General features: G+C 45.6%; 2 protein-coding genes across 6 annotated transcripts in view; one reads left to right on the top strand and one right to left on the bottom strand.

The window, feature by feature from the left end:
* PSKH1 (protein serine kinase H1) overlaps nt 1–12,435 on the top strand; it is a 65,048-nt gene extending 52,613 nt beyond the window's left edge. For all 5 annotated transcript variants that reach the window (XM_031950240.1, XM_031950237.1, XM_003758429.4 and 2 more), the window contains one exon: nt 8,417–12,435. In XM_031950240.1, the coding sequence (XP_031806100.1) occupies nt 8,417–8,734 (318 nt within the window). In that variant the 3' untranslated portion in view covers nt 8,735–12,435. The remainder of the gene's footprint in view (nt 1–8,416) is intronic.
* Nucleotides 12,436–13,097: 662 nt separating this feature from the next.
* Nucleotides 13,098–16,833, bottom strand: CTRL (chymotrypsin like). The gene is made up of 7 exons (XM_003758430.2): nt 16,734–16,833; nt 15,942–16,045; nt 14,556–14,635; nt 14,259–14,340; nt 13,962–14,139; nt 13,681–13,814; nt 13,098–13,356 (listed from the first exon to the last, which is right to left on the bottom strand). The coding sequence occupies exons 1-7, from the start codon at nt 16,783–16,785 to the stop codon at nt 13,183–13,185; spliced, it is 804 nt and encodes a 267-aa protein (XP_003758478.1). The 5' UTR covers nt 16,786–16,833; the 3' UTR covers nt 13,098–13,182.
* Between the last annotated feature and the right edge of the window lie 2,450 nt (nt 16,834–19,283).

Below are 19,283 nucleotides of genomic sequence, written 5' to 3'. Positions count from 1 at the left end.
TGTTTCAGGGCAGTTGGTCAGAGCCCAGGGGAAAGTTGTGGGTGTAAAATGTGGAAGACCTGAAGAGTCTGGAATAGCATTGATGCCCAGGTGGCCTGTGCTATGTCAGCGAAATCCATTTGGTAATTTTATTGGAAAAGATGAGTTGTAGCAGTTCATAGCACCAGATGGTTGCTCCTGCTTAGAGAGCAATGGATTATTAAAAGGCTATTGTGGTTCTCTTTTATATCATCTCCTCAGCCTGGTTTCTCTCCTTTTCCCTACCTTAACCCTGTTTTATTTAATTACCATTGAAGGCTTAGAAAATATGTGCAAGGACAAATTTAACACAAGGTTAAGATGGCCAAAAGAGGGCTTAGGTTCTCCTTTTTGCATTCTTTTTTTTTTTTAATAATAGTTTTTTTATTTTCAAAATATATGCGAAGATAGCTTTCAACACTCATCCCTACAAAATCTTGTGTTCTCAATTTTTTCTTTCTCCCTTCTTCCCACCCTCCTCACCAAGACAGCAAGTAATCCAATATAGGTTAAACATGTGCAGTTCTTCCAAACTATTTCCATATTGTGCTGTACAAGAAAAATTAGATCAAAAAGGGGGGGAAAATGAGGGGGAAAAAAAGCAAGCAAACCACCACAAAAAAGGTGAGCATAGTTTGGTGTCCCCATATTCAGTCCCCATGACCTCTTTCTGGATGCAGATGGCTCACTCTGTCACAAGTCTATTGGAATTACCCTGAATCACCTGAAAAGAGTCACGTCTTGATCATCACATCTTCTTGTTGATGTGTACAATGTTCTCTGGGCTCTACTCAGCATCAATTTGTACAAGTCTCTCGAGGCCTTTCTGAAATTATCCTGCTGATCTTTTCTTACAAACAATAATATTCCATCATATTCATACACTATAACTTATTCAGCCATTCTCCAACATCCACTCAGAAACTTCTTAAAGGAGAAGCATCACTGTATGATATATAGAACATTGACCTGAGAGGCAAAAGACTTGGGATTTTAGTCTTTATTCTTATACTCATTATAATGGTAGTAATCTTTTATATTTGTATATTTGACTGTTTGAAAACTATTTTTATATCCATTTTCATATTTGAGTTTTACCAATATTATTCCCATTTTACATATGCGAAAACAGGATTGAAAGGTCTCCTATTGGCAAAGCTAGAATATGCAATTAGGTCTTCTGATTCCAAATCCATTAAAAAAAATAACTATAGCATTCTATCTCACTAATCATATGATCTTAGGAGCTCCTTCCTTTCTGTGAGTCTCACCTTTTCTTTAAAATGAGAGGATTGAACTAGATCTCTAAAGTAATTCCTAGTTCTTTGAATTCCACATTCTGAAATTCCGTGGTGTTTATGACATTGTGAGGAGAGCAAGGGAAAGCTGATATAGCACATAGGGCTCAGCAGCAAATGGTTTTGCATCCTTAGAATTTGGGTCCTGCTTATTACCTAGTTAGTAGTTTATACAGAAAATGTGATTTATGATGGGATTTAACTGTAGTTTAGTGCTGAATCTAGAGTGAGAATGAAAAGAAATAGAGGAGCAACAATGAAAAGCTTTGTCAGATTATAGTGGGAGACTAGAATAGTGAGAAGAGAAAAGGAGCAAGTAGTAGGGGCTCATCTAGAAAGGGCTTTCCCATCAAGTTTGGGGTAACACCTTTAGTCTACCTTTTAGAATGTTTTCAGGAGATGTTCCAAAAAATCAGCAAAAAATTAACCCTCTTTAGAATTGAGGCAACACCTGGACCCATTGTTGGGAGATTGGTATAAGTTAGAATATGGATCCATCCTTTGATGGATCCAGAGGCAGGCCTAAATATCAGCATTCCAAAGCAAATATCCTGAAAAGTAAAATGTGAATACAGATTGAAACATTATTCTAATATATTATATTGAGAAGAGAATTTTAAAAAGTGAGTAAACTTAGAATATTAACTTTGGAAGGAACTTCAGGTACTCCAATGTCTTTAGTAAAAAGAGACCCCAAGAGAGGAACACAGAAGTGAATGGCCAAATAGGATAGAATAGGGGTCTTAACCTGGGGTCTACCAACTCATTTTTCAAATATTTAGATAGCTATATTACTATATACTTCACAAGCTTACATATTTTGTTTTATGCATTTAAATTATAATAATTATAATAAGGGAAGGCTTCATCAGGTTGCCAAAGTGGTTTGTGACACAGAAAAGATAGCTCCTAGGCTGGACCCTGGACTTCTAACTCCTGCTCAGATGTCTCTCCTATTCTAGATTATATCTTCACAATATCAGGTTACTAGAGCCAGGTGTTGCCTAGAGAAAGCCCCTCAGCTTTTCTTTAAAGAAGTGATTGCAGAGCTCTTACAAAGCTCACTGGTAATAGGGAACCTATCCAGATGATTCCTCCTGCACTCTGTTAGAGGACGGGAGTATTAGGCCCACCTGAAAGGAGAGGTATCCTCTAGTTTGATAATTCATTGTTTTGTGTTCTCTTTAGAAAAAAAGCATTGATTCCTTTTCCCCTTTCTCCCTGTTCAAGTTCTGATGGCCTCTTCCAAATTGTTGTGGGTTTTTAGTTTTTAGTTTTTGCTGAGTGAGCACTGGACTTTCTAAAACACTTGGGATTCTCTTGGGTCTCTCAGATTTGGTACCATGAGGAGGAGAATGTGACAGAATTGACCTTTTTGGAACTAGCTTGTTTTGAAGTCTCCTGGCTACACATCAAACTTAGAGTGTTTGTGTCTGACTGGAGACCTTTTCCCTGCTGGGCCCTAACTCTTGCTAGAAGTATAAAATGGGACAGAACATGTAAACTCTACCTCTCTTTCCTGGTAAACAGTGGTCATTATCCCCAGGGCAGGTTACTGAAAGAAGGCCTTTGGGGAGACTGACTATGAAGCCTTCCTCTCTTCCTCCTCTTGGCTATTTCCTGTGAGGCTTCAGGGCTTTAGTAGCTTGTTGGAAGACTAATCACCAAGAAGGAAAACCACAAGGGCTGGAAACAAAAAGAAGCAGATTGAGTTTCCTACTTTCATGCCAAGGACTTGCTGGTCATGCTCCTTTCTCCCTTTTCATTGTGGTTTCTGTCTCCTCCACAGCTTCAGACCTAGAAAGGCCAGGGGCCAATCCATAGGAAGGGATTTCCCCATCAGTGACAGATGGCTAGCAAAGCAGGGATTAGCTCCTTTGACAAAAGAACTGGGGGGTACCTGAGAGTGCTATGGTGCTTTCCCTTTATCTCTTGGGGCAACTTTCATTTGAGAACAAGGTTTCCCAGGCAAAGGAAGATCTTTGAAGAGAAACTGCTATTTGTGACCATAAGCAGTCAAGGGACAAGTCAGGACCGGGGTCTTTTAGAAAGGCTGTACTTCCCCAAGGTTGCCAGCTGTGCCTCTTACTTGGCATTTAAAAAGAACCATTCTTTAAAGCAGTCAGCTTTATATATAGCTTGTCCCTCCTGAAGAATTGTAAACTCTGTGAGTGCAAAGACACCAGCCATCCTCATTCATGCCCCTCTCAGCACCTAGCATGGGACATAAAGAGAATATGTCTTGATGAATATTTGGTGAGCTCAGTGAATGCTCCTCCCTTCCCACTGCAGAGAGCTAATGAGAAAGTTACTCATGCATTCAGCTCAGAGTTTCATAGAATTGTTGTGAGGAAGAAAGTACTCCATATTGTAAAATATTATATAAAAAGTTTCTATAATCACTCATCTTTAGGAAAGAAGGGCCCCAAGTTCATCCCCTTGAGAAATGGGATATTTAGCTGGAAGAGGCAGGGACAGGGTAGATGTGTGTTTGAACATCTGCCATTTGGATGAAGAATAAAGATGGGTTTTCTTTGGCCATAAAGACAGAACCGGGACAATAAGGGCAAGATGCAGAAGACAGATTCAGGCTTAATGAAAACTTCCTCACAGTTGGAGCTGACTAAAGGTTCTCCTCAGGGAATTTACCTAATGCTAAGATAAATTGATGTGACTTCATAAGAAAATTAGTTGAAATCTGTCAAACTCTTCTCTTTAGGACTAAAAATATGACATAGTTCCTTCATTGCAGGACCTCAACTAGAGACTGGATGACCATCTTTCCTATAAGATAGGGTAGGGACTCCTTTTACATAAAGTTTAGAGTAGATGGGTGCTGAGGTTGCTTCCATTTCCATCAATGTGATTCTGTGGGGCCTAACTTGGAATCTTCTTCCTTATCCCTTTCTCAGGCATAGTGCTGAGCAAGCCTCTTCATGGCCTCCTCTCCCTACCTTTCCCTGATTATTTCCTGAGACTTAGGTATTTTTAAGAAGTTAAGAAAAAAGAATGTGACCTGAACAGCCCTGCAGTTTTTCTTCATGCTGAGTGTTAATGAGAATTAATTACAGCAGAGATTCTTCCCACCTCATGGTTTGCAGAGTGAGCAAGCTTGAGTTGGCTGACAGAGGCCCTGCTTCCTGTCTTAAGGGGAGTTTCTCCAGGTGGGGCCATCATGGGTATCTGTGGTATGGAGGGTGCAGGAGTGTTGTTTAGAGAAGTGGGGACATGAGTGAGATGGTGACAGGTATTGTAGGCTCAGTGACAGCTTTCAAATTTTAAACTGTACTAAGAGACTTCAGCAAATACAAGAAAAAGTGGAACTTAATGACTAGTGCTTCTCTTGGTAAAACCTTTATATTTTATGGCAATTTGTGCTTTTAAAATCAATTTCACTTTGATACATTACCTCATTTGAGCTTCACTAAAGCTCTGTAAGGCCAAGGAGGGATTATTATTTACACGCGCACATGCACGCGCGCACACACACACACACACACACACACTCGAGGAATTGAGGTTCAGAGAAATTGACTTTTCTAGGGTCATGCATCTCAGAATTGGTAGAGCCAGGAGAGTATCTCCTCACTATTATGTAAGGGTTCTTTATACCATGTTGCCTTACTTGTTCTTAGGGAGTTCCAGGTATATAACTTTTTATTATTTCTATCCAAAAAACCCAAGGGATCAGAGATCCTTTTTTCTCCCTTTATCCTTTTTTCATGTTTCTACCATTGCTGCCCTTTGTGAAGTGTTTGCTTTTCTTTGCTTTCCCCCATGTTCATGATCGGTGAGGGTTTGGTCCATGCTTCTAATAGTGGACCAATTCTCTCAAGTGGGATCCTCCCCAGCATGATCCAGGAAGAAACTCAGTAAGATGGAGAAAGACTACATGAAGTTACCACCTTGGGCAATGCCATCTACCTCATTCTCTGTCCTTCTCATACATTTCTCTTTGATAGTCTTTCAGATTCTGTGCTCATTTCATCCTGAGTTTGGTAGTATGCTTTATCCTGCCTAATGGAAGCCTGGTGGTTTCAATCTTACAACTGAGTTTTGTTATGCTTCAAGTTAAATTCTACAAGCATTAATTGCTTATTGTATAGAAGGCACTATTATGGAGTGGGAATACTACATCTACTGTTGGAAACCATGAAACAGTTCCGTTCTCAAAAAGCGTACCTTTAATTGGTGAAATCCATGTGAATGTGAATTTCACCTCATGTAAAATTCAGCTCTAGCCCATAAGACTTTGATGGCACTTTATGATAAGTAGCCTTGGATTTGTTGTTGAATATAATGAATTAAAATTTGAGTTACATAAAGTACAGCAGGTGAGCCCTCTAGTGGCATAAACAGATCAATACGTTGATTTGTGTTTGCTGACTGGAAGGGATTGCTCATTAGTGAACCTGCCAGCCTCCCCTTCTCCTGAAACCAGAGTAATTGGTTGTTTAAGAAATCCAATTTGCTCATGAATTCATTGACTGAGTAGCTAAAACTATATAATTGTACAGACAGATATTATATCTCACATTAGAAACCTCTACCTACAATGTTCCTGCAAGGAACCCATTTTCTAGATGAGAAAACTGAAGCTCAGAGGGAGAAAATGACTTGTCCATTATATCAGAATTAATGTTCATACTGGGATCCAAACCCAGGTCTTCTGACTTCACCTCTTATAATTTTTTCATCATATTAACCTACTTTTTTTTTTTTTTTTAAACCCTTAGATATGTCATTTTACCTGTCTGTTCTTCCTGTGTTGGTAGATATCACTCATGGATGATCAGGGGTGCACGTGATTTAGAGCAAGCCTTTCCCCCCTCTTTGAGACTCAGTTTTCCCACTTGTAAAATTAAGAACTTGGATTAAATGAATTCTAACGGTCTTTCTAGCTCCAAATCTCTCGCTTTTCTCTTTTGGTTTTCTGGCTTTAAAACTCAGTTTATATCTCAACTTTTACAGTTTCATATCCCACCTTCCCCAGTAGTTCCACCTCCAGTTGCTTGTGCCTTTTTTTCTCAGATTTCTTTCTATCTGCTATGTATGTATTTTATATCATCTAGTTTTCCACATGATGTGTCTCCTATTCCCCACTTCCTGACCCACATTAGAATGTGAGCTTCTTGGTAGGGACTGATTTTTTTCCCCTTTTTGCATCTATAGCATTGAGCACTGTCACTGACATATAATTAATTAGCACTTTATGAATGCTTGTTGAATGACTGCTTGACTAAATCTCTAATTGTATGAACTTTTTAGATTGGGACCCAAAATTTTGATCTGTGTTGACTTTATTCTTGTTAGAATTCCTTTTCTTCTCTGATTTCTCATAACACTTTGTACCTCCCTCCCTGATCATATGTTATTTAGTGTTGCACTAATGTTAGTATGTATCACAGTTGTTTCCAAGGCCAGAGACATAGCTGTTTCCGAAACCAAGGAGTCTTAGCCTTTTTTGTGTCCTTGACCCTTTCTACAGACTTTTCTCAAAATAATGTTTTTAAATGAGTAAGATGAGCAGTTGGTTAGCAAGCATTTATTAAGTACACTTATTATGTACCAGGGACTGTGCTAAGCACTGGAAATACATAGACAAGCAAAAAGAAAGATAATTCCTGTGCTTGGGGAGTTTACATTCTAATGGGGGTGGACAGCATATACAAGGAAGGCAGAGGTGACTGACCCGTGAGCTTGTTGAAGAAGTTAGGGTAGCCTGGTAAAAAATTCAGAGATGGCTGGTCTGGGCACCTCATTACCAGGAGGCTTGGAAGGAACTGGCTAATCAGTGAGAGGGGCAGCAGGGACAGAGGGTGTTTCTGAGTGAGTTCCAGGGCCAGAGTGAAGCTTCAGGATCCAGTGGTTGTGCTAAGTCATAACTGAGAAGTCTCTAGTGCAGTACCCTGGAGATCGGACACTTGATTGATTGAGGACACCAATAAGATGGAAATGTAGTTATCAGAATACTTTTTTTGGGGGGGAGGGGGTCCACAGATCTCAGGTAAAGAAGCTTTTGGTTCTTGTTGGGTGAGAGCAGGGCACATCTGTCTTAACTAAGTGCTGCATCTCCCCTAATGCCAACACACCTAGGGCTCTACAGGCAGGAAGTACTTAGTAAAGTTTGAATTCAAGTGAAAAAGCATCTGCAGGTTGTGGAGAAACTTAAGAAAGAGAAGAGCTTTCTTTTCATCACCTGCAAGAGTTTTGTCATTTCAGAGCCAAAACTGTTCCTCATGTTTCTCTCAAAAGAAAGGCAGGCCTGAAGAAGCTTCCTTTCAAAGCCTAGTTGAACTCTCTCTTCCATCTTAACAAAAACTGAATCAAGTAGTGGTCGGGAAGTAGAGCAGGCATTTTGCTGAATAGGTTTGGAGTCATTGGGATCTCTGAGAGGCTGTGTGATTCTCAAGAAAGCTGCTCCCCCTGTTCTCCTCCCCTCCCCTCCCCATTGGGAAGAACTGGGAGCACTGTGAAATCCTAGCAGAACAGAGATATGCTAACTAAGTGGGTTATAGGAGTAAGAGACAGAGTAGGGGATTAATGGAAATTGGGTCTTAAAGTTGGGGAATGAGGAAGGAAAGCACAAAACCTTAATAGGAAATGGTTAGAAAGCAAAGAAAACAAAGCAGAAGGGGTGTATGTGGGGGGTGTCTCTTAATTTCCTCTAAGTCTCCCTGAAAATAAGATACTGGGAGTTCGGGAAATGTCTGATCTAAAATGTGAGGCCTGGCTTCCTGGCGTTTAAGGGTAGCTTTACCAAAGGCCTGGGAGACCAGAGTAAGTGTCAGAGTGGCAGTAATGGTGTCAGGGATTGGCAGGAAGGGCATCTAGTATCAACCATGGAAGCTCATGGAATTTATAGCTGAAAAGGGACTGACTCCCATAGAGGATTTAGGACAGGAAGGAACCTCAGAGGTCACGGAATGATCCTCATTTTTTGTGTGTGTAGAAATTGAAATGCAAATTACAATTTATGTAGATAGAAAGTCAGCATATTTGAATTCAGATCCTCTGATTTATATCTAATGATCTTTCTACTCTTTTAGGATCACCAAGTTTTCTTTGGCCCTAACTGGTTTTCCTCTCTGTTTTCCTAGCCCTGGCCCAGTGTATCAAATTTGGCAAAGGATTTCATTGACCGTCTGCTAACTGTGGATCCTGGTGCCAGAATGACAGCTCTCCAAGCCTTGAAGCACCCTTGGGTGGTGAGCATGGCTGCCTCTTCATCCATGAAGAATCTTCACCGCTCAATTTCCCAGAATCTTCTCAAGAGGGCGTCTTCTCGGTGCCAGAGCACCAAGTCAGCTCAGTCCACACGCTCCAGCCGTTCGACCAAGTCCAACAAGTCTCGGCGTGTGCGTGAGCGGGAACTGCGAGAACTCAACCTGCGCTACCAACAGCAATATAATGGCTGAGCTGCCAGTCTCCTTGCACATACCCTAACTTGGCTACTTCCCTTCAGCTGAAGTGTTCCAGGGGATAGGCCTAGGGAAGTGGCAGTGGGACCCAGTACCCAGGGAGCTAGAGCAGGCGCCACAGGCACCTGAGTTTCCCTTCTTACTTGGGGGAGAGTCTGGGGCTGCACAACAGACTCCCATCTCTTTGCCGGACACCCAGCTGTCTCAAGTGCCTCATGCCACCCCCAGGCTAGTGAGGGGCCCGGAAAAAGAAAAGTCTGGTGGGCCTGGAGTGCCCAGTATTATTTATTAATGCCAGATTCTAAGGACTGAGTTTGTCTTCCCACCCCCATACTGTATACCTACCTGGCATGTTTGTGTGATCAAGGGCCCCTTTCAGATGATGAAGGATGGCATTTCTGTTGTGTGCCCACCTTTCCTGGGAGGTTGGAGTATTGAGTGGCTATGACTCAACTACCTAAGAGCTTCCTGCTGTGTCAGAACTGCAGTGTGTACAGGTGGGGGTGGGGGGACCACTTCCTAGGCAGTCTGGACCATGAGGAGGAGACCAAGAGTAGACTAGGAATTTTAGGTCTGAGCACCTTATTGTGATAGGGTAAGTCTTGGAAGAAGAAAGAAAGGAAAAAACCCTTGTCCCTCCTTCCCTAATTCCAGTTCCTCCTACCCTGCTATTCCTACCCTAGAGATGGTCCTTATGGCTGTGATATGACATGGGCCTGGCTGTTGGCTTAGGGTAAGGGGTGCACCTTCTTGCAGGCTGCATTATTTAGTGGTTATGCCCTAAATCCTCCTCAGGAGAGGTGGTGTTAGGGGTTTTTGACCCACACCCTAGGCCTCCTTATTTTTTCCCTTGCTTAGAGCCAGATAGAGCAATTACATGAGAGCCCCCTCATGTCAAATGTGTTTCCCTTGGCCCTTCCACTTGCCAGGATATCTACTCTTACTCCTTTCCTACCCCTTTCCTTTCCTTCCTTTTCTTCCTCCTTTCCCTGGGAGGACCCATGTAGCTCAGAGAGCTGGTATCTGTAGCACATACTTGGCACCCCTGTAACCAACAGGAAATGGAGGCGCCTTTGTGGTAGCTCACCTGGGACAGAGAAAAGGCCCATAGTGGCTCAGAGAGGGCCAGGACAAGAGGGAACTTTTCTAGGCTTGGGGGCGCTGCGGTGGGGAGGGCCTGGAGGGCAGTGGAGCATCTAGGACCATTTCATCTAGTGAAGGGGACCTGGCATTTATGTAGGAGCATGTGTGTGTGTGTGTGTGTATGTAGTGTGTGTGTGTAAAAAGAAATGTAGAGAACATGTGGCCATCCCTTAAGATCCCCTGCTTCCTTCCCCTTGGTTAGTCATTTTTAGCTGTATCCCACTCTCCATGACTTCTTTGAGGGTTTTCTTGGCAGAGATGCTGGAGCGGCTGGCCATTTCTTCACCAGATCATTTTACAGAGGAGAAAACTGAGGCAGACAGGATGATGTGACTTGCCTGGAGTCATATGGCTAGTGAATACTCCAGGGGTGTGCTGCCTCTCTCCCTCCCTTCCCCTGGGAGGGTGTGACAGGCTGGTTCTAAGGGTTCAGGTGTCCTGTGAGATCCCAGTGTTATTTTGGTTCTCTTTCCCTCCATCTGCTTTCTCCCAGGAAAACCTGAGCCTGCATCATCCTTAGCTCTGGAAGGAAAAGGATGTGTCCTGTAGCCAGAGTCAGGAAAGAAGGGGAGAGAGACTGGTGTGGGTGGGTGCTTGGGCCACAGCTGGCCTCCCCAAGGGAAATTTCCGTGGCTTCTAAGCAGAGTCATGGCTGCCACTTTCCCCTCCCCTTAGAAAGCTGCAAGGATACATTTCCCTTTTCTGATTTTATCCCATCTGTCCTGTGGTCCTCAGGCAGGAGCTATGCCCTGCCTCCATTCTGGCAGCTCTGCTTCTGGGACACAAGGCTGGGTGAGGCCCGCCTTTTCTCCTCTCCCCCCGCCCCCCCCAGGTGCTTTCTCTGCTAGCATCACATAGCCCCGGGGCCCCTGCCTTGTTTCCTCTCTGCTCCTCAGACCCCACCTTTTTATCTTTTGTCCATGGGAACCTGCTGGCAGGAGATGTTCAGGGTTCTCATGGAGCGTGTATCCCAGTCTGCTCACAAAATAACTGGCCTTCCATGGACAAAGTCCGAGTGACACCTAGTGGCTGCTTGAGACATGGATCAGCGGCCAGCCTGGGGAGCAGCCTCCAGGGGCCGGAGGTTCTGAAGCTGGAATTTTGCTGCCTGAGGAATGAGGCAGTTTTGAGGGAGGGGCTTAGGGATAGGGTCATTAATTCTTCCATCCCCTTCCTTCTCACCAGGAAGCCTGTCCTTAAGGGATTTCTTGTGGAACTTAGCAATACTGTGTGAATATGCCCACCTGTAGGGAAGGGGTTGGGGGAGGCTCCATGGCCCCTCGGTGAAACTGCAGGGTTGGGATGGAGGGGGGCTGGTTCCCCTAACATGGCCCACTCTGGACCAGACTCCATTGTCTGTTTAGACATCTCTGACTCTCTTAAATGCATGGACTTGCAAACTTTGTCTGGCTTGCAGCTAAGGTGGAGCAATAGAACCCATTTTAGGGGGCATCCCTCCCTTTTTCTTGCCCGTTTTTAAACTGAAGCTGCTCTCAGCAAATTTGAGAAGGGGTTGGGCTTAATTCCTGGTAGAGGAGTCAAGCTGCCTCCTTGATAAGATCCCCATAGCACTTAGGGTAGGTGAGTGTTTTCCCATATCCCTGGCCTGTAAAGATCTAATGGAATACTCTATTGAAAACAAACCATTGACAAAAAGATAAAGCTATTCATGTAAATATTGCTGCCAATTCTGACCAGCAGTACCAAGGACCAGGTCTCCTTTCCTTGTGAATCCTTGGTACCAACAGGAAAACTAAGCCAAAGTGATTTCTTCATTTGTGTATGCAAGCACACCTTTTTGCCAAAGAGAGAGCCATGTGTCACAGATTGCCTTCTCCAAGGCCCAGGGAACTTCAAATCCTTTCTTCTGGGCCACTTTTCTTGCCATTCTGCTTTCCTCTGACAGCCCCTATGACTTCCAGTTTACTGTCCCAAAGACAGAAGGTTGCCCCAGGCAGCTGGTCCCTCTGCCAGGAGGGATCTCAGCCACTGTCCCAACCTTCCAGAGTGTTGGACAGCAGTTAGATCTCTAAGGGACTGCAAAGCAGAGCCTGGGATGCTGCCGTACATCCTTCAGCAATTCTCTTTCCTGTCACCAGGAATCCTCACCCCAAAGGGTCAGTGGATTTGTCTTGGCTAGGGGGAGGGGAGATGCTTGGCTGGAATCTTCCTGAACCTCTCTTCTGTCCCTTGGTTCCCAGGGATATCCTTCTGGAGCCTGTTCCTTCTGTGGACTTCCTCAGTTGCCATCCTACTACCTATACACCACTACTCCACTTCTTTGCCAAGTGATCCCTGTTGGACCCAGACACTTCCTCCCCCTTCCCTCAACCCATGAGAGGCAGGATAAATTTATGCTTGGGGGTTTGAGACATTTGCCATTTGTCTCAACCTCTTGACATTAAAGGAAGTCCTTCATACTATTGTTCCCTGGGAGCTTGTGCCATTGGATTGAGAATGTATAGTTATTTATTTTGTGTACTCAGTTTGCAAATGTATCTTGCATATTCAATAAACCTGCAGTCTTCCCTCAGGATGGCTGCTCCAAAACTGTGGGCCATGACTGCTTCTTGGGTTTGGGTTTGGAGAAAGGGAGAAGAGAGGATAGGAAAATAATAATCATAACATCTAACATTTAATATAGTGCTTACTATATTACTATAACCTTATAGTTATTTGATTCTCAGAACAATCCTGGGAGGTATCTACAGTTATCTCCATATAACAGATGAGGAAATTGAGGCTAATCTAGGTTGAGGGATATATCCTGGTCACTAGTTAGTCGAGTATCTGAGATTGAATTTGAATTTGGGTCTCCCCGACTTCAGGACCAGCACATTCTCTAATCTAGGAGAACCTGATAGGGAGTGGTAGAGAGGGTGAGGTGGTCCTGGGGATCTCCCTAAAGTGTCCCTGTCCAGTCCCATTTGGGCTGAAACACCTTTTGGAACACACACCGCCCCCTTCACCTGTTTCAGGTTTCCTTTCTGATAGTGCCAGGGCCAAGTTCTAAATCCTGCTCTGTCTTCTTGGCTCAGCCCCAGGTGAAGCAAAATACCTTGGCAGGGTCCCAGAGTGGGTGTGGAGTGCAGGAGAGAGCCTCTGGCCTTTCCCAGGGTGGCCCCCTCCTCAGGCCAGTCCCACCTCATCCTCACCCAGCTCCCACACCTGCTGGTCACCCAAGGTGGAAAAGCCTGAGGGAAAAACCAGTCCAGCCTTGAGAGAAGATGGGGAATTTATTGTGCTTCAGGAAATAGAGAGGAAGGGCATTTGGGTTTGGGTGGGACCCTTCTTCAAGCTCTTTAGTTGCTGGCTACCATCTGGTTGATCCAAGAGTAAAACTTGCTGACGCGTGTGTACATGGCTGGTATCCGGACATTGCAGTTGCTCGCCCCCCAGGACACAATACCGACTTGGATCCAAGGTGCTTGTGGCTGGCTGCTACGGCGGCACACGAGGGGGCCCCCGGAGTCACCCTGGAGAGAAGTGGAGAGCAGAAAGACAGTTGAACAGGGAGCGAGAAAGACGGGTCACTGGTATTGGACTGAACCAATGCCAGTTTACTGTCCCAAAGACAGAAGGTTGCCCCAGGCAGCTGGTCCCTCTGCCAGGAGGGAGCCTGGGATCCTCCTGGGATCATGGGAGCCCCATTCATCCCGGGAATGGTCAGTGGCTCCTGTGAGATAACCCTGGGGAATCCCAAGGAAGAGTTGGCACTCTAACCCGACTGAGCATTGATTCTGGGTTGAGCCCTTGATGCTTTGGGGTCTCCCTCACACTCTAGGGAGCTTTCAGATTACCTGGCAGGAAGAGGCTCCGGCACCTCCTGCACAAATCATGGCGTCTGTGATGCGGCTGCCCCAATACTGCTGGCACTGGCTCACGGTCACCAGGGGCAGGACCACCTGCTGGAGCCGGGCTGGAGTGATGTTGGCTGTAAGCACAGGCAGAAATCATTTCCTCTTCCTTGGCTAGGGAGCCCCCAGCCCAGCCATCCTCTCAGATGGCCCCGGAGCCCGCTCACAACGCTGTCCCTTGGGATGGAGGAGGCCCCTTCATCCGGAGCCTCCCCTCCACGTACCCACGCCACTGGTGCGGCCCCAGCCGGTAGTGACGCAGGTGTAGTCCTGGGGGAAGTTGTTGTCGGAGGCCAGACAAATGGGGGAGATCCGAGAGGTGAATTGGACAGGGGAGGACAGCTTGACCAGGGTGAGGTCATTGTTGATGGTGTTGGGATTCCAGCCAGGGTAGGTGATGATCTGTGGGGAACCAGTCTCAGTGAGGGCGGGTGGGGGCTGAGGGCCAGGTCCTGGCAATTGTCTCACTTCCGCATCTCCCACCTCAGGGCCTGTGGGATCGGTTCCTTTCCCATGCTCACCTTTGAGATACTCCTGACCTGAATGGGTTCTGCATTAGATGAGCGGTCGTATTCTCCAAGGACAACCAGGTGACGGCCTGGGCTGTGGCAAGAAGGAAATGGGGTCATGGGCAGGATGAAAAGAAAGGCCAGTGGGCCTAGGGCTAACGACAGCCATGGAGGGGGTGGGTGCCTTAGGCCAGGACTTGGTGGAGGGGGTCATTGTGGGGTAGGACAGAGAGCCATTATTGGAGCTGGGCCCTCTGTGGGGCCCTCAGGCCCTGTGGCTCTGAAGGCCTCTCATTTTAAGGGCCTCACCTCACGTTGCAATGAGCAGCTGTGATGACCCAGTTCTGGGTGATGAGGGAACCTCCACAGAAGTGAAAACCACTTTGGTCCTGTAGAGAGGAGGTGAGATGGAAACAGCCTGTTAGGTTTATTTCTGGGCTAGAGTCAGACCTGAATCAGAACTGATGATGGGTGTCCAGAGGGTTTCCCCAGACTTTAGATAGGAACCCCACTCTCCTTAGCTTTGTTCATGTTAGCAGGGATAACTGGATTTTGAGGCAGATGATCTGGGTTTGAATTCCGGCCCAGCCACGTACTAACTGCGTGACCTTAGGCCAGTCTCATGACTTCTGGGACTCATGGGTAAAGTGAATCCCAGAAGTGACTCCAGCTGTCATCAGAGAAAAGGAGCTCCAAAGAAGGGGAGCCGGCCACCTCCCGGGGTGGGCCATCACACTTTGGGATAGGGTCTAGTTGTCAGGAAGATTTCCCTAGCTGCCTCTGTGATATCCACCCAAAGCTCTGGAGCTAGACAGAAAGCAGCTGTTTCTTCTTTTCCTCTTTCTCTCCCCCTCATTTTCCCTTCTCCAGGCTAAATATCCACATGCCAAGTTTCTTCCCTGATGTCACTGGACTTGGCTTAAGGGTCTCCCCCATCCCAGCTGTCCCCGCCCCACAAACTCTCACTTACTAGGATCCTTAACCTTTGCTGCCCAGAACTGAACATAATACCTGATTTAGATGTGGTCTGACATGGGCAGACTAGAGGAATGACCACTTCATATTCTTGGAAGCTATCTGGCTTGGTCCAAGGTCACATGCGACCTTTTTCCGATGTCCAGTTGTTACAGTGCTGATCCATGGCCAACTTGCATCCCACTAACCCTGCCCTGCCACACCCCTCTCCAGACTTAAGACAAATTGCATTTTAACCATGTCTTCCCCATCCTGTACTTGTAAAGTTAATTTTTGGAGCCTATTTAAGGCTTTATATTTATTCTTATTGAATTTCAATGCTATAGCCTCTCAAGATCTTTTTTGGGATTCTGATTCTGTCAATCTACTGTATCTTTGGACAAGTTACCTAATTTTAGCCTCAGTTTCCTTATCTATAAATATTTATATTATCTACTTCACAAGAGTTCTTGTGAGGAAAGGGTTACACAAATATGTTATTAATAGAGGAAGAAGGTTTTGTTCAGGCAATGGTCTTCTTGTTCAGGGACTGCACTGCATTCTTCCCCCCACCCAGTACTGAGATTGCTCCCTCTTTGCCAAAGATCTATACTCCTAAGATGATACAGAGGGGTCAGAGAACTGTTCCAGCTGGGCTAAGTCCCTTTCCTCTTCTTACTCTCCTCCCTTATTCCCATCTCCTCTGTCTCCTGCTCTTCCTTGCCGGAGGTAAGCCATTACCTGCAGGGACACTTGCCAGGGCCAGGAGCCTGACACAGCATTTACCCCATTGACGATCTTCTGGTTGAAGTTCAGAGCTGGTTTAATGGCTGGGATTCCACAGCCTATAATGGGCAATACAGAAAAACCCCATCATAGTTTAACCATTATAAGGACTTGCATTTATAAAGTAAAATTTATAGAATTTTAATAACCCTATAAATATTCTTAAATATGAAGAAAATGGGCTCATTGAGACTAAGTGATCACACCTATCTTACACAGGTAGGGTTAGTGTCCTAGTGGAAATAGGCCATGAAAGCTTTTGGATTTTGATTATGGATATGCTCCAGATTGCTCCCCAGAAAGCCCACCTGCCCTTCCTCTCCCCAAAGACTCCCTTCTGGGGCCTCTCAGAGTCCCTGCCACCATAGGGATTGTTGGAAGGAAGAGCTGAAGCCTGTGAATCGATGGACAAGCACTTAGGAGAATTAGGAGGTTCAATACAAGTCCTGCATGGGAGGACATCAGAGAACATTAAGCTCAGAGCATGGTTGGGCCTTGGAGAATCAGGAAGGGCTGTTAGGAAGAAGGAGGAATCCTCCCTCTTGGGAGGATTGGTCCCTCAGTATAGAGTGTGGGAATTTCTAAGAGTTGTGAAACAGTAAGGTGCAATGAACTGGGGATCAAAATACCCAGGTTTAAGTCCATCAGCTGCCTTGAAGTGGTGGGTTGTACAGTGGCTAGAGCACAGGCTGAGGGGACTTGGGGATGGGAACGGGAGAATGGGGCAGGGGAGCCTACTTGGCTTACCATAGGAAGAGCCGAGGAAGGCCAGGCACAGGAGAGCCCACAGCACTGCCATCTCTGCCAATTTGTCTGGGTCAGGCTCTGGGACAGGGCAGAGCTTTATAGGGCTTGAGATCCAGAGACCTTGGGCCTTATTCCAGTGCAAACCCAGCTGTGACTTGACTGCCCCTTCACATACTCTGTCCTGATAGAGGAGATTTGGCAGGGGAAGGAGGGAGATCTCCCAAGCCAGAGGCTACCTGCGAGGACATACATAGAAGGATGGGCTCTTCAGGTTGAATTTACCCACAGGTGTAAGCCTCCCACCAGTCTGATTGGGAGGCTGCCCTTCTCTCAGGGGCACTCGTTTTTTCCCAAGGCCTTCCTTCACACACTAGTTCTCAGAGCTCCAGAGTCCAGGGAAAGAGGAAAGGGGGAAAGGAGTAGTTGGGGGGAGAGGAGAATCCAGCTCCAGCCCCCAGGATGCGCTCTGACCGGTTTCTTGGGGAGGTCCATGTAGCTACATACCTCCCAACTCTCAGGACCCCTGTGCTAATATGTTCTTCCTCTCAGACTTAAGTACAAGATTGGCCCCCAAAATGGGCAAAAAGTGGTTTTTCTGGGGGATGTGAGTGGAGATCCAGTCCCATCTCATGGCCCCAGAGATGAATCCTAATGGGGATACAATCCCTTTTTTCTTAACTTGTTGCCAGAAGCCCCTGGACGAGAACTGTTGAGCATGGCTGGGTGGGTGAAGGCAGGAGAGGGTTGGGGAGGCGGATTACAGAAACAATGGGCTTGTGTACTGCCAGAGCCAGAGACCCCGGGTCCAAGTGTCCACTCTGCTTCTCACTACATACTTAATCTTAGGTAAGTGACTCCTTGTTTTGCATGTCATCCATTTATAAACGGAGAAGGTGGAACTAATGGATCTTTCTGGTGCCTCCTAGCTCTGGCTCCCATGATTGTGATGGGAGTCTGGAGAGGAGACAGAAAACAATGGAAGCAAACATGGGTGGGTAGGGAGGGAGAGCCTTCCTGTGTGAGTCCCAGGAGGCTACCAAGAGGGAGTCAGTCAAATTCAGGAGCCTCCACTGATCCACCCCCTCCCCCGCCTTGTGCTAGGGGCTGCAGGCAGTGCAGGAGAAGGCCATCCCTGTGGTTTAGAGGGTCAGCAAATCGGAGACCAGCCTGGCCCCTGTTGAAGGCCTGATGTGACACAGACACCCCACAGAGAGGCGAAGAGCAGAAATGGGGGGTGGGAGGAGGAAAAGGGGCAAGGTCTGGGGACAAAAAGGCTTCAGGGTTAGGATGGGAGCCAAGTCTGACTGATAAAAGAGAAAGTGGGTCGTGGGGTGGAGTGGCGGAAGTGCTTTTATGGATCTGGGGACTCCCAGTTCTATGTTCTTGCCAAGCTAGGGCACAAAACAGGGTGGGGGGCCCTCTCTCCTATCCACAACCTTAAGTTTATCATTATCCAGGTGTTCGGTTCTCACCAGCTTGGCTAGAATTACCCTTCTTCTCCAGCCCCAAGGATCTCCTCCCCCAGCCATTTGGGATTCTGGTAACCTTCTCTAACCCCCATAAGCAAAGTATGGAGTATGGAGAAGACTGATCATCAGGCCGAGACTACCTGTCACAGTTCCTTCCCTGATACTCTTTCCCCTTTTTTCCCTTCTCTCCTCCTCTCTTCCTTTCTCTTCCTCTTTTTCTCCCCTTCTTTTCCTTTCTCCCCCTAGATCAAAGAACTCTCCTTTCCATTTGGAAGGAACAAGAATGGAATTTCTTCAGCAAGGGCAGTCAGCTTGGGAGAGGAATTGGAGGGGTGAAATTTGTCTTTCACAGGATCCACCCCCGAAAAACCAAAGGGAAAAGATATTCTAAGGATCCTTTCTAATTTTAAATCTTTTTTTTTTCAGTTTTAAATTCTTTTCCTTTCCCCCATGTCATGAAAAGATAAAAAAGCAAAAGTTATTACAAATATGTATGGTCATTCAAAACAAATTTCTGCTTTGACATGTTTTCCTCCTTCCTCCCCACCAAAAAAAAAAAGCAAAACAAAAAAAAAAAAAAAAAAAACCAAGAAAGAAGGGGGAAAATGCTTGTCTGTACTCTGAGTCCATTAGTTCTCTTTCTGGAGGTGGATAATATGTTTCATCATGAATCCTTTTGAATTGTAGTAATCATGTTGATCAGTTACTAAGTCTTTCAATATTGATTGAATTTTTTTTTTTTTTTAACAATATTACTGTGTAGGTTTGTTCTCCTAGTTCTGTTCACTTTGCTTTTCATCAGTTCATACAGGACTTCCCAGATTTTTTTGAAACCATTTCCTCCATTACTTCTTTTTTTTTTATCTTTGCATATTTTTTTATTATAATAACTTTTTATTGACAGAACCCATGCCAGGATAATTTTTTACATTATCCCTTGCACTCACTTCTGTTCCAACTTTTCCCCTCTCTCCCTCCACCTCCTCCCCCAGATGGCAAGCAGTCCTTTATGTTGAATATGTCACAGTATATCCTAGATACAGTATATGTGTGCAGAACCAAACAGTTCTCTTGTTGCACA

Source organism: Sarcophilus harrisii, chromosome 2 (genome assembly GCF_902635505.1).
Source record: "Sarcophilus harrisii chromosome 2, mSarHar1.11, whole genome shotgun sequence".
Lineage (NCBI taxonomy): Eukaryota > Metazoa > Chordata > Mammalia > Dasyuromorphia > Dasyuridae > Sarcophilus > Sarcophilus harrisii.
This window is presented reverse-complemented; position numbering and strand designations above follow the sequence as displayed.